Below are 15,850 nucleotides of genomic sequence, written 5' to 3' on the forward strand. Positions count from 1 at the left end.
AATGGACCCCTCACCCCAACACTGCCCACACACACCGGGTAATAGACCCCTCACCCCAACACTGCCCACACACACCGGGTAATAAACCCCTCACCCCAACACTGCCCACACACACCGGGTAATGGACCCCTCACCCCAACACTGCCCACACACACCGGGTAATGGACCCCTCACCCCAACACTGCCCACACACACCGGGTAATGGACCCCTCACCCCAACACTGCCCACACACACCGGGTAATGGACCCCTCACCCCAACACTGCCCACACACACCGGGTAATGGACCCCTCACCCCAACACTGCCCACACACACCGGGTAATAAACCCCTCACCCCAACACTGCCCACACACACCGGGTAATGGACCCCTCACCCCAACACTGCCCACACACACCGGGTAATGGACCCCTCACCCCAACACTGCCCACACACACCGGGTAATGGACCCCTCACCCCAACACTGCCCACACACACCGGGTAATAGACCCCTCACCCCAACACTGCCCACACACACCGGGTAATGGACCCCTCACCCCAACACTGCCCACACACACCGGGTAACGGACCCCTCACCCCAACACTGCCCACACACACCGGGTAATGGACCCCTCACCCCAACACTGCTCACACACACCGGGTAATGGACCCCTCACCCCAACACTGCCCACACACACCGGGTAACAGACCCCTCACCCCAACACTGCCCACACACACCGGGTAATAGACCCCTCACCCCAACACTGCCCACACACACCGGGTAATGGACCCCTCACCCCAACACTGCCCACACACACCGGGTAATAAACCCCTCACCCCAACACTGCCCACACACACCGGGTAATGGACCCCTCACCCCAACACTGCCCACACACACCGGGTAATAGACCCCTCACCCCAACACTGCCCACACACACCGGGTAATGGACCCCTCACCCCAACACTGCCCACACACACCGGGTAATGGACCCCTCACCCCAACACTGCCCACACACACCGGGTAATGGACCCCTCACCCCAACACTGCCCACACACACCGGGTAACGGACCCCTCGCCCAAACACAGCCCACACACACCGGGTAACGGACCCCTCACCCCAACACTGCCCACACACACCGGGTAATGGACCCCTCACCCCAACACTGCCCACACACACCGGGTAATGGACCCCTCACCCCAACACTGCCCACACACACCGGGTAATGGACCCCTCACCCCAACACTGCCCACACACACCGGGTAACGGACCCCTCGCCCAAACACAGCCCACACACACCGGGTAACGGACCCCTCACCCCAACACTGCCCACACACACCGGGTAATAGACCCCTCACCCCAACACTGCCCACACACACCGGGTAATAGACCCCTCACCCCAACACTGCCCACACACACCGGGTAATGGACCCCTCACCCCAACACTGCCCACACACACCGGGTAATGGACCCCTCACCCCAACACTGCCCACACACACCGGGTAATGGACCCCTCACCCCAACACTGCCCACACACACCGGGTAATAGACCCCTCACCCCAACACTGCCCACACACACCGGGTAATAGACCCCTCACCCCAACACTGCCCACACACACCGGGTAATAAACCCCTCACCCCAACACTGCCCACACACACCGGGTAATGGACCCCTCACCCCAACACTGCCCACACACACCGGGTAATAAACCCCTCACCCCAACACTGCCCACACACACCGGGTAATAGACCCCTCACCCCAACACTGCCCACACACACCGGGTAATGGACCCCTCACCCCAACACTGCCCACACACACCGGGTAATAGACCCCTCACCCCAACACTGCCCACACACACCGGGTAATGGACCCCTCACCCCAACACTGCCCACACACACCGGGTAATGGACCCCTCACCCCAACACTGCCCACACACACCGGGTAATAGACCCCTCACCCCAACACTGCCCACACACACCGGGTAATGGACCCCTCACCCCAACACTGCCCACACACACCGGGTAATAGACCCCTCACCCCAACACTGCCCACACACACCGGGTAATGGACCCCTCACCCCAACACTGCCCACACACACCGGGTAATAGACCCCTCACCCCAACACTGCCCACACACACCGGGTAATAAACCCCTCACCCCAACACTGCCCACACACACTGGGTAATGGACCCCTCACCCCAACACTGCCCACACACACCGGGTAACAGACCCCTCACCCCAACACTGCCCACACACACCGGGTAACAGACCCCTCACCCCAACACTGCCCACACACACCGGGTAATGGACCCCTCACCCCAACACTGCCCACACACACCGGGTAATGGACCCCTCACCCCAACACTGCCCACACACACCGGGTAATGGACCCCTCACCCCAACACTGCCCACACACACCGGGTAATGGACCCCTCACCCCAACACTGCCCACACACACCGGGTAATGGACCCCTCACCCCAACACTGCCCACACACACCGGGTAATAGACCCCTCACCCCAACACTGCCCACACACACCGGGTAATGGACCCCTCACCCCAACACTGCCCACACACACCGGGTAATAGACCCCTCACCCCAACACTGCCCACACACACCGGGTAACGGACCCCTCACCCCAACACTGCCCACACACACCGGGTAATAGACCCCTCACCCCAACACTGCCCACACACACCAGGTAATGGACCCCTCACCCCAACACTGCCCACACACACCGGGTAATGGACCCCTCACCCCAACACTGCCCACACACACCGGGTAATAGACCCCTCACCCCAACACTGCCCACACACACCGGGTAATGGACCCCTCACCCCAACACTGCCCACACACACCGGGTAATGGACCCCTCACCCCAACACTGCCCACACACACCGGGTAATAGACCCCTCACCCCAACACTGCCCACACACACCAGGTAATGGACCCCTCACCCCAACACTGCCCACACACACCGGGTAATGGACCCCTCACCCCAACACTGCCCACACACACCGGGTAATGGACCCCTCACCCCAACACTGCCCACACACACCGGGTAATAAACCCCTCACCCCAACACTGCCCACACACACCGGGTAATGGACCCCTCACCCCAACACTGCCCACACACACCGGGTAATAGACCCCTCACCCCAACACTGCCCACACACACCGGGTAATGGACCCCTCACCCCAACACTGCCCACACACACCGGGTAATGGACCCCTCACCCCAACACTGCCCACACACACCGGGTAATGGACCCCTCACCCCAACACTGCCCACACACACCGGGTAACGGACCCCTCACCCCAACACTGCCCACACACACCGGGTAATGGACCCCTCACCCCAACACTGCCCACACACACCGGGTAATAAACCCCTCACCCCAACACTGCCCACACACACCGGGTAATGGACCCCTCACCCCAACACTGCCCACACACACCGGGTAATGGACCCCTCACCCCAACACTGCCCACACACACCGGGTAATGGACCCCTCACCCCAACACTGCCCACACACACCGGGTAATGGACCCCTCACCCCAACACTGCCCACACACACCGGGTAATGGACCCCTCACCCCAACACTGCCCACACACACCGGGTAATGGACCCCTCACCCCAACACTGCCCACACACACCGGGTAATAGACCCCTCACCCCAACACTGCCCACACACACCGGGTAATGGACCCCTCACCCCAACACTGCCCACACACACCGGGTAATGGACCCCTCACCCCAACACTGCCCACACACACCGGGTAATGGACCCCTCACCCCAACACTGCCCACACACACCGGGTAACAGACCCCTCACCCCAACACTGCCCACACACACCGGGTAATAGACCCCTCACCCCAACACTGCCCACACACACCGGGTAATAAACCCCTCACCCCAACACTGCCCACACACACCGGGTAATAGACCCCTCACCCCAACACTGCCCACACACACCGGGTAATAAACCCCTCACCCCAACACTGCCCACACACACCGGGTAATAGACCCCTCACCCCAACACTGCCCACACACACCGGGTAATAGACCCCTCACCCCAACACTGCCCACACACACCGGGTAATGGACCCCTCACCCCAACACTGCCCACACACACCGGGTAATGGACCCCTCACCCCAACACTGCCCACACACACCGGGTAATGGACCCCTCACCTCAACACTGCCCACACACACCGGGTAATGGACCCCTCACCCCAACACTGCCCACACACACCGGGTAATGGACCCCTCACCCCAACACTGCCCACACACACCGGGTAACAGACCCCTCACCCCAACACTGCCCACACACACCGGGTAATAAACCCCTCACCCCAACACTGCCCACACACACCGGGTAATAGACCCCTCACCCCAACACTGCCCACACACACCGGGTAATAAACCCCTCACCCCAACACTGCCCACACACACCGGGTAATAAACCCCTCACCCCAACACTGCCCACACACACCGGGTAATAAACCCCTCACCCCAACACTGCCCACACACACCGGGTAATGGACCCCTCACCCCAACACTGCCCACACACACCGGGTAATGGACCCCTCACCCCAACACTGCCCACACACACCGGGTAATAGACACCTCACCCCAACACTGCCCACACACACCGGGTAATGGACCCCTCACCCCAACACTGCCCACACACACCGGGTAATGGACCCCTCACCCCAACACTGCCCACACACACCGGGTAATAGACACCTCACCCCAACACTGCCCACACACACCGGGTAACGGACCCCTCACCCCAACACTGCCCACACACACCGGGTAATGGACCCCTCACCCCAACACTGCCCACACACACCGGGTAATGGACCCCTCACCCCAACACTGCCCACACACACCGGGTAATGGACCCCTCACCCCAACACTGCCCACACACACCGGGTAATGGACCCCTCACCCCAACACTGCCCACACACACCGGGTAATAAACCCCTCACCCCAACACTGCCCACACACACCGGGTAATAGACCCCTCACCCCAACACTGCCCACACACACCGGGTAATAGACCCCTCACCCCAACACTGCCCACACACACCAGGTAATGGACCCCTCACCCCAACACTGCCCACACACACCGGGTAATAAACCCCTCACCCCAACACTGCCCACACACACCGGGTAATAGACCCCTCACCCCAACACTGCCCACACACACCGGGTAATGGACCCCTCACCCCAACACTGCCCACACACACCAGGTAATGGACCCCTCACCCCAACACTGCCCACACACACCGGGTAATGGACCCCTCACCCCAACACTGCCCACACACACCGGGTAATGGACCCCTCACCCCAACACTGCCCACACACACCGGGTAATGGACCCCTCACCCCAACACTGCCCACACACACCGGGTAATGGACCCCTCACCCCAACACTGCCCACACACACCGGGTAATGGACCCCTCACCCCAACACTGCCCACACACACCGGGTAATGGACCCCTCACCCCAACACTGCCCACACACACCGGGTAATGGACCCCTCACCCCAACACTGCCCACACACACCGGGTAATAGACCCCTCACCCCAACACTGCCCACACACACCGGGTAATGGACCCCTCACCCCAACACTGCCCACACACACCGGGTAATGGACCCCTCACCCCAACACTGCCCACACACACCGGGTAATAGACCCCTCACCCCAACACTGCCCACACACACCGGGTAATGGACCCCTCACCCCAACACTGCCCACACACACCGGGTAATAGACCCCTCACCCCAACACTGCCCACACACACCGGGTAATAAACCCCTCACCCCAACACTGCCCACACACACCGGGTAATGGACCCCTCACCCCAACACTGCCCACACACACCGGGTAACAGACCCCTCACCCAAACACTGCCCACACACACCGGCTAACAGACCCCTCACCCCAACACTGCCCACACACACTGGGTAATGGACCCCTCACCCCAACACTGCCCACACACACCGGGTAATGGACCCCTCACCCCAACACTGCCCACACACACCGGGTAATGGACCCCTCACCCCAACACTGCCCACACACACCGGGTAATGGACCCCTCACCCCAACACTGCCCACACACACCGGGTAATAGACCCCTCACCCCAACACTGCCCACACACACCGGGTAATAGACCCCTCACCCCAACACTGCCCACACACACCGGGTAATAAACCCCTCACCCCAACACTGCCCACACACACCGGGTAACGGACCCCTCACCCCAACACTGCCCACACACACCGGGTAATGGACCCCTCACCCCAACACTGCCCACACACACCGGGTAATGGACCCCTCACCTCAACACTGCCCACACACACCGGGTAATGGACCCCTCACCCCAACACTGCCCACACACACCGGGTAATAAACCCCTCACCCCAACACTGCCCACACACACCGGGTAATAGACCCCTCACCCCAACACTGCCCACACACACCGGGTAATGGACCCCTCACCCCAACACTGCCCACACACACCGGGTAACAGACCCCTCACCCCAACACTGCCCACACACACCGGGTAATGGACCCCTCACCCCAACACTGCCCACACACACCGGGTAACAGACCCCTCACCCCAACACTGCCCACACACACCGGGTAATAAACCCCTCACCCCAACACTGCCCACACACACCGGGTAATGGACCCCTCACCCCAACACTGCCCACACACACCAGGTAATGGACCCCTCACCCCAACACTGCCCACACACACCGGGTAATGGACCCCTCACCCCAACACTGCCCACACACACCGGGTAATAGACCCCTCACCCCAACACTGCCCACACACACCGGGTAATGGACCCCTCACCCCAACACTGCCCACACACACCGGGTAATGGACCCCTCACCCCAACACTGCCCACACACACCGGGTAATAGACCCCTCACCCCAACACTGCCCACACACACCGGGTAATGGACCCCTCACCCCAACACTGCCCACACACACCGGGTAATGGACCCCTCACCCCAACACTGCCCACACACACCGGGTAATAAACCCCTCACCCCAACACTGCCCACACACACCGGGTAATAGACCCCTCACCCCAACACTGCCCACACACACCGGGTAATAGACCCCTCACCCCAACACTGCCCACACACACCGGGTAATAGACCCCTCACCCCAACACTGCCCACACACACCGGGTAACAGACCCCTCACCCCAACACTGCCCACACACACCGGGTAATGGACCCCTCACCCCAACACTGCCCACACACACCGGGTAATGGACCCCTCACCTCAACACTGCCCACACACACCGGGTAATGGACCCCTCACCCCAACACTGCCCACACACACCGGGTAATAAACCCCTCACCCCAACACTGCCCACACACACCGGGTAATGGACCCCTCACCCCAACACTGCCCACACACACCGGGTAATAAACCCCTCACCCCAACACTGCCCACACACACCGGGTAATGGACCCCTCACCCCAACACTGCCCACACACACCGGGTAATGGACCCCTCACCCCAACACTGCCCACACACACCGGGTAATGGACCCCTCACCCCAACACTGCCCACACACACCGGGTAACGGACCCCTCACCCCAACACTGCCCACACACACCGGGTAATGGACCCCTCACCTCAACACTGCCCACACACACCGGGTAATGGACCCCTCACCCCAACACTGCCCACACACACCGGGTAATGGACCCCTCACCCCAACACTGCCCACACACACCGGGTAATGGACCCCTCACCCCAACACTGCCCACACACACCGGGTAATAGACCCCTGACCCCAACACTGCCCACACACACCGGGTAATAAACCCCTCACCCCAACACTGCCCACACACACCGGGTAACAGACCCCTCACCCCAACACTGCCCACACACACCGGGTAACAGACCCCTCACCCCAACACTGCCCACACACACCGGGTAATGGACCCCTCACCCCAACACTGCCCACACACACCGGGTAATGGACCCCTCACCCCAACACTGCCCACACACACCGGGTAATGGACCCCTCACCCCAACACTGCCCACACACACCGGGTAACAGACCCCTCACCCCAACACTGCCCACACACACCGGGTAACAGACCCCTCACCCCAACACTGCCCACACACACCGGGTAACAGACCCCTCACCCCAACACTGCCCACACACACCGGGTAATGGACCCCTCACCCCAACACTGCCCACACACACCGGGTAATGGACCCCTCACCCCAACACTGCCCACACACACCGGGTAACAGACCCCTCACCCCAACACTGCCCACACACACCGGGTAATGGACCCCTCACCCCAACACTGCCCACACACACCGGGTAACAGACCCCTCACCCCAACACTGCCCACACACACCGGGTAACAGACCCCTCACCCCAACACTGCCCACACACACCGGGTAATAGACCCCTCACCCCAACACTGCCCACACACACCGGGTAATGGACCCCTCACCCCAACACTGCCCACACACACCGGGTAATGGACCCCTCACCCCAACACTGCCCACACACACCGGGTAACAGACCCCTCACCTCAACACTGCCCACACACACCGGGTAATAGACCCCTCACCCCAACACTGCCCACACACACCGGGTAATGGACCCCTCACCCCAACACTGCCCACACACACCGGGTAATGGACCCCTCACCCCAACATTGCCCACACACACCGGGTAATGGACCCCTCACCCCAACACTGCCCACACACACCGGGTAATGGACCCCTCACCCCAACACTGCCCACACACACCGGGTAATGGACCCCTCACCCCAACACTGCCCACACACACCGGGTAATGGACCCCTCACCCCAACACTGCCCACACACACCGGGTAATGGACCCCTCACCCCAACACTGCCCACACACACCGGGTAATAAACCCCTCACCCCAACACTGCCCACACACACCGGGTAACAGACCCCTCACCCCAACACTGCCCACACACACCGGGTAATGGACCCCTCACCCCAACACTGCCCACACACACCGGGTAATGGACCCCTCACCCCAACACTGCCCACACACACCGGGTAATAAACCCCTCACCCCAACACTGCCCACACACACCGGGTAACAGACCCCTCACCCCAACACTGCCCACACACACCGGGTAATAAACCCCTCACCCCAACACTGCCCACACACACCGGGTAATGGACCCCTCACCCCAACACTGCCCACACACACCGGGTAACGGACCCCTCACCCCAACACTGCCCACACACACCGGGTAATGGACCCCTCACCCCAACACTGCCCACACACACCGGGTAACAGACCCCTCACCCCAACACTGCCCACACACACCGGGTAATGGACCCCTCACCCCAACACTGCCCACACACACCGGGTAATAAACCCCTCACCCCAACACTGCCCACACACACCGGGTAATGGACCCCTCACCCCAACACTGCCCACACACACCGGGTAATGGACCCCTCACCCCAACACTGCCCACACACACCGGGTAATGAACCCCTCACCCCAACACTGCCCACACACACCGGGTAATGAACCCCTCACCCCAACACTGCCCACACACACCGGGTAACGGACCCCTCACCCCAACACTGCCCACACACACCGGGTAATGGACCCCTCACCCCAACACTGCCCACACACACCGGGTAACAGACCCCTCACCCCAACACTGCCCACACACACCGGGTAATGGACCCCTCACCCCAACACTGCCCACACACACCGGGTAATGGACCCCTCACCCCAACACTGCCCACACACACCGGGTAATGGACCCCTCACCCCAACACTGCCCACACACACCGGGTAATGGACCCCTCACCCCAACACTGCCCACACACACCGGGTAACAGACCCCTCACCCCAACACTGCCCACACACACCGGGTAATGGACCCCTCACCCCAACACAACCCACACACACCGGGTAACAGACCCCTCACCCAAACACTGCACCGACTGGGTAATAAGACACTTCACCCCCGCAACCCCCTCCCTCAAACCCCTCCCTCGCCCCGTGTCCCCTCCCTCACCCCGTGTCCCCTCCCTCACCCTCTGCCCCTGCCCACTCTCTTACCTCCACTGGGTATTGGTCCTCAGTGCCGTGGGAGATGGCGAGGTGGTTGGGCTGAATTGCTGTGTCCTCGATGCTGGTGTCCTGGTAATCCTCGCTGTGTGTCTGGTCGGGTGGAGGTGGCGAGTGCGGCCTCGCTCGGTGCAGACTCGGGGAGCCGTCTCCTTGGATCAGCCCATCTGCGGACTTGCATAACTCTGACATCTCCCGTTCTACTACCATGGTGATGGTGGGTGCTGTGCCCGTAAGAAGCGCTACTGCCTGATCATGCCTGGCCTCTGCCATCTCTACCCCATTGATCTGCAAACATGCGCAAACCTGCAGTCAGTTCACATTGGTCTGTGGGCAGCAGCCCCACAACCTGCCCGAAACACTGCATCCAAGGCTCCTTCACAGCTTCCAACATCACGGCCACACAAATGGGCTAAGGATGGGTGGAATCAGAGTGGCAAACGGGCAACCTGGCATCCCTTAGAAAACGCTGGCTTTATCACTGTCAGATGGTAGCACCACCCCTCGGAGTCAGAAGGTCCTGTGCCGCATTCCAACACATAATCCAGGCCGACACGCCGAGTGCAGTACTGAGAGAGCGCTGCAGTCTCGGAGGGTCAGTACTGAGCGAGCTCTGCACTGTCGGAGGGGCAGTACTGAGGGAGTGCGGCACTGTCGGAGGGGCAGTACTGAGGGAGTGCTGCACTGTCGGAGGGGCAGTACTGAGGGAGTGCCGCACTGTCGGAGGGGCAGTACTGAGGGAGCTCCGCACTGTCGGAGGGACAGTACTGAGGGAGCTCTGCACTGTCGTAGGGACAGTACTGAGGGAGTGCTGCACTGTCGGAGGGGCAGTACTGAGGGAGCGCTGCACGGTCGGAGGGGCAGTACTGAGGGAGCGCTGCACTGTCGGAGGGGCAGTACTGAGGGAGCGCTGCACTGTCGGAGGGGCAGTACTGAGGGAGCGCTGCACGGTCGGAGGGGCAGTACTGAGGGAGCGCTGCACTGTCGGAGGGGCAGTACTGAGGGAGCGCAGCACTGTCGGAGGGGCAGTACTGAGGGAGCGCCGCACTGTCGGAGGGGCAGTACTGAGGGAGCGCCGCACTGTCGGAGGAGCAGTACTGAGGGAGCGCCGCACTGTCGGAGGGGCAGTACTGAGGGAGTGCCGCACTGTCGGAGGGGCAGTACTGAGGGAGCGCCGCACTGTCGGAGGAGCAGTACTGAGGGAGTGCCGCACTGTCGGAGGGTCAGTACTGAGGGAGCGCTGCACTGTCGGACGGGCAGTACTGAGGGAGCCCTGCACTGTCGGACGGGCAGTACTGAGGGAGCGCTGCACTGTCGGAGGAGCAATACTGAGGGAGTGCCTCACTGTCGGAGGAGCAGTACTGAGCGAGCTCTGCACTGTCGGAGGGGCAGTACTGAGGGAGCACTGCACTGTCGGAGGAGCAGTACTGAGCGAGCTCTGCACTGTCGGAGGGTCAGTACTGAGGGAGTGCTGCACTGTCGGAGGGGCAGTACTGAGGGAGCGCCGCACTGTCGGAGGGGCAGTACTGAGGGAGCGCCGCACTGTCGGAGGGGCAGTACTGAGGGAGCGCCGCACTGTCGGAGGGGCAGTACTGAGGGAGCGCCGCACTGTCGGAGGGGCAGTACTGAGGGAGCGCCGCACTGTCGGAGGAGCAGTACTGAGGGAGCGCCGCACTGTCGGAGGGGCAGTACTGAGGGAGTGCCGCACTGTCGGAGGGGCAGTACTGAGGGAGCGCCGCACTGTCAGAGGAGCAGTACTGAGGGAGTGCCGCACTGTCGGAGGGGCAGTACTGAGGGAGTGCCGCACTGTCGGAGGGGCAGTACTGAGGGAGCGCCGCACTGTCGGAGCAGTACTGAGGGAGTGCCGCACTGTCGGAGGGTCAGTACTGAGGGAGCGCTGCACTGTCGGACGGGCAGTACTGAGGGAGCACTGCACTGTCGGAGGGGCAGTACTGAGGGAGTGCTGCACTGTCGGAGGAGCAATACTGAGGGAGTGCCGCACTGTCGGAGGAGCAGTACTGAGCGAGCTCTGCACTGTCGGAGGAGCAGTACTGAGCGAGCTCTGCACTGTCGGAGGTTCAGTACTGAGGGAGTGCTGCACTGTCGGAGGGGCAGTACTGAGGGAGCGCCGCACTGTCGGAGGGGCAGTACTGAGGGAGCGCCGCACTGTCGGAGGAGCAGTACTGAGGGAGCGCCGCACTGTCGGAGGGGCAGTACTGAGGGAGCGCCGCACTGTCGGAGGGGCAGTACTGAGGGAGTGCTGCACGGTCGGAGGGGCAGTACTGAGGGAGCGCTGCACTGTCGGAGGGGCAGTACTGAGGGAGCGCCGCACTGTCGGAGGGGCAGTACTGAGGGAGCGCCGCACTGTCGGAGGAGCAGTACTGAGGGAGCGCCGCACTGTCGGAGGGGCAGTACTGAGGGAGCGCCGCACTGTCGGAGGGTCAGTACTGAGGGAGCGCTGCACTGTCGGACGGGCAGTACTGAGAGAGCGCTGCACTGTCGGAGGAGCAATACTGAGGGAGTGCCACACTGTCGGAGGAGCAGTACTGAGCGAGCTCTGCACTGTCGGAGGGGCAGTACTGAGGGAGCACTGCACTGTCGGAGGAGCAGTACTGAGCGAGCTCTGCACTGTTGGCGGGGCAGTACTGAGGGAGCACTGCACTGTCGGAGGAGCAGTACTGAGCGAGCTCTGCACTGTCGGAGGGTCAGTACTGAGGGAGTGCTGCACTGTCGGAGGAGCAGTACTGAGGGAGCGCCGCACTGTCGGAGGGGCAGTACTGAGGGAGCGCCGCACTGTCGGAGGGGCAGTACTGAGGGAGCGCCGCACTGTCGGAGGGGCAGTACTGAGGGAGCGCCGCACTGTCGGAGGGGCAGTACTGAGGGAGCGCCGCACTGTCGGAGGAGCAGTACTGAGGGAGCGCCGCACTGTCGGAGGGGCAGTACTGAGGGAGTGCCGCACTGTCGGAGGGGCAGTACTGAGGGAGCGCCGCACTGTCGGAGCAGTACTGAGGGAGCGCCGCACTGTCGGAGGGTCAGTACTGAGGGAGCGCTGCACTGTCGGACGGGCAGTACTGAGGGAGCGCTGCACTGTCGGACAGGCAGTACTGAGGGAGCGCCGCACTGTCGGAGGAGCAGTACTGAGCGAGCTCTGCACTGTCGGAGGGGCAGTACTGAGCGAGCTCTGCACTGTCGGAGGGTCAGTACTGAGGGAGTGCTGCACTGTCGGAGGAGCAGTACTGAGGGAGCGCTGCACTGTCGGACGGGCAGTACTGAGGGAGCGCCGCACTGTTGGAGGAGCAGTACTGAGCGAGCTCTGCACTGTCGGAGGAGCAGTACTGAGCGAGCTCTGCACTGTCGGAGGGGCAGTACTGAGGGAGTGCTGCACTGTCGGAGGGGCAGTACTGAGGGAGCGCTGCACTGTCGGACGGGCAGTACTGAGGGAGCGCCGCACTGTCGGAGGAGCAGTACTGAGGGAGCGCCGCACTGTCGGAGGGGCAGTACTGAGGGAGTGCCGCACTGTCGGAGGGGCAGTACTGAGGGAGTGCCGCACTGTCGGACGGGCAGTAGAGGGAGGATGGGAGCGCCCGTTTGCCCTCTCGGTGGATGAGAACGATTTCATGACTCTTGGAAGAAGCAGGGGTGATTTGCCTGGTGACCTCAGGCCCTCTCTCAACCAACAGCAGGAGAAGGAACAGCTCATTAATCTGACTGGTGTCTGTGCACTCCACATCATGGCTGCCAAGCCTGCCTGTATAAAACAGCGGCTGCCGCCTCACAGCCTGTGAAGCACTTTGCGACACTCGGCGACATGCGCTGTGTAAATTCTAGCTTTGTCTTTAATGCTGGTGGGGGAAAGGGAATAAACAAGCAGTTTTGAGAATAAGCAGGAGATGTTGGATGCTGAAAATTGTGAACAAGCCCTCGGAGCGAGTGCAAATCCCGCACCTCACTCTCAAAACACAGCACGCACCAGAAGGGGAGGTGCACTGTTCGTGCCCCGTCACCAAACAGTGCGTCACGCACAGACACGGCCCCACACACACACAGCCCCTCTCACACAGATACACACACACAGCCCCTCACGCGCACACAGACACACACAGCCCCTCGCGCACAGACACACACACACAGCCCCTCGCGCACACAGACACACACACAGCCCCTCGCGCACACAGACACACACACACAGCCCCTCGCGCACAGACACACACACACAGCCCCTCGCGCACACACACACACAGCCCCTCGCGCACACAGACACACAGCCCCTCACGCGCACACAGCCCCTCGCGCACACACAGCCCCTCGCGCACACAGACACACAGCCCCTCACGCACACACAGCCCCTCGCGCACACAGATACACACAGCCCCTCGCGCACACAGACACACACACACAGCCCCTCGCGCACACAGACACACAGCCCCTCACGCGCACACAGCCCCTCGCGCGCACACAGCCCCTCGCGCACACAGACACACAGCCCCTCACGCACACACAGCCCCTCGCGCACACAGATACACACAGCCCCTCGCGCACACAGACACAGCCCCTCGCGCACACAGACACACACACAGCCCCTCACGCGCGCGCACGCACACACACACACACACACACACCCTCACGCGCACACACACACAGCCCCTCATGCGCACACAGACAGACACACACAGCCCCTCGCGCGCACACAGACACACAACACAGCCCCTCGCGCGCGCGCACACAGACACGGCCCCACACAGACACAGACACGTGCCCACACACATAGCCCCTCGCGCACACACGCAGACACACACACACACAGTGGAGCTCACAGGTGTGCAGGTTGTAGGATGCTGGACAGCTAGAGACCCATCAATCCTTTTACTCAGTTCCCATCAGTTTGAAAGGGCTCCTGTAGTTTGGTTAATGGCCTGGCAGAGGTATCAGTGACAGGGCTGTGTTACACACATCCAACACTCTGAGGACAGAGGAATATATGGACAGGGGGAGGCCATTCAGCCCTTTGAGCCTGCTCCGCCATTCTATTGGACCACAGCTGATCTGTACCACAACGCCATTGTCCTGCCATTGCACCATTTCCCTTTGATACCTTTACCCAACAAAAATCCGCCTTAAATGTTCCAACTGACCCTCAGCATCCACAGCCTTTGGGGGAGAGAGTTCTAGATTTCCACTACCCTTTCCATGAAGACGTGCTTCCTGACATCATCCCTCAATGGTCTGGCTCTAATTTTAAGGTTATGGACTTTCTTCTAGATTCCCCCACCAGAGGAAATAGATTTCTGCCCGAGTCAGCAGCCTGTTAACGTTATAGGGGAGCATAGAATGATACAGCACAAAAGGAGGCCATTCGGCCCATCGTGCCTGGGCCGGCTGTTTGAAAGATATCGAATTAGTCCCACGCTGCTGCTCTTTCCCCATAAAGCTGCAAATGTTTCCTTCAAATATTTATCCAATCTCCTTTTGAAAGTTAACACTGAATCTACTTCCACCACCCTTGATTTTATATTCGTTCCTGGGATGTGGGCGTCGCTGGCAAGGCCAGCATTTATTGCCCATCCCTAATTGCCCTTGGGAAGGTGGTGGTGAGCCACCTTCTTGAACCGCTGCAGTCCGTGTGGTGAAGGTGCTCCCACAGCGCTGTTCGGGAGGGAGTTCCAGGATTTTGACACAGCGACGATGAAGGAACGGCCGATATATTTCTAAGTCAGGATGGTGTGTGAATTGGAG

At 61.3% G+C, this 15,850-nt stretch overlaps 1 protein-coding gene across 4 annotated transcripts in view; it reads right to left on the reverse strand.

Annotated features, from left to right (window-relative positions):
* The window catches only part of LOC147116798 (protein scribble homolog), a 116,123-nt gene that overhangs the window by 77,688 nt on the left and 22,585 nt on the right, over positions 1–15,850 (reverse strand). For all 4 annotated transcript variants that reach the window (XM_085987213.1, XM_085987212.1, XM_085987211.1 and 1 more), the window contains exon 5: positions 10,109–10,405. In XM_085987213.1, the coding sequence (XP_085843339.1) occupies positions 10,109–10,405 (297 nt within the window). The remainder of the gene's footprint in view (positions 1–10,108; positions 10,406–15,850) is intronic.

This window comes from Somniosus microcephalus, chromosome 5 (assembly GCF_052327205.1).
Source record: "Somniosus microcephalus isolate GS21.2 chromosome 5, FLI_Smic_1.0, whole genome shotgun sequence".
Classification (NCBI taxonomy): Eukaryota; Metazoa; Chordata; class Chondrichthyes; order Squaliformes; family Somniosidae; genus Somniosus; species Somniosus microcephalus.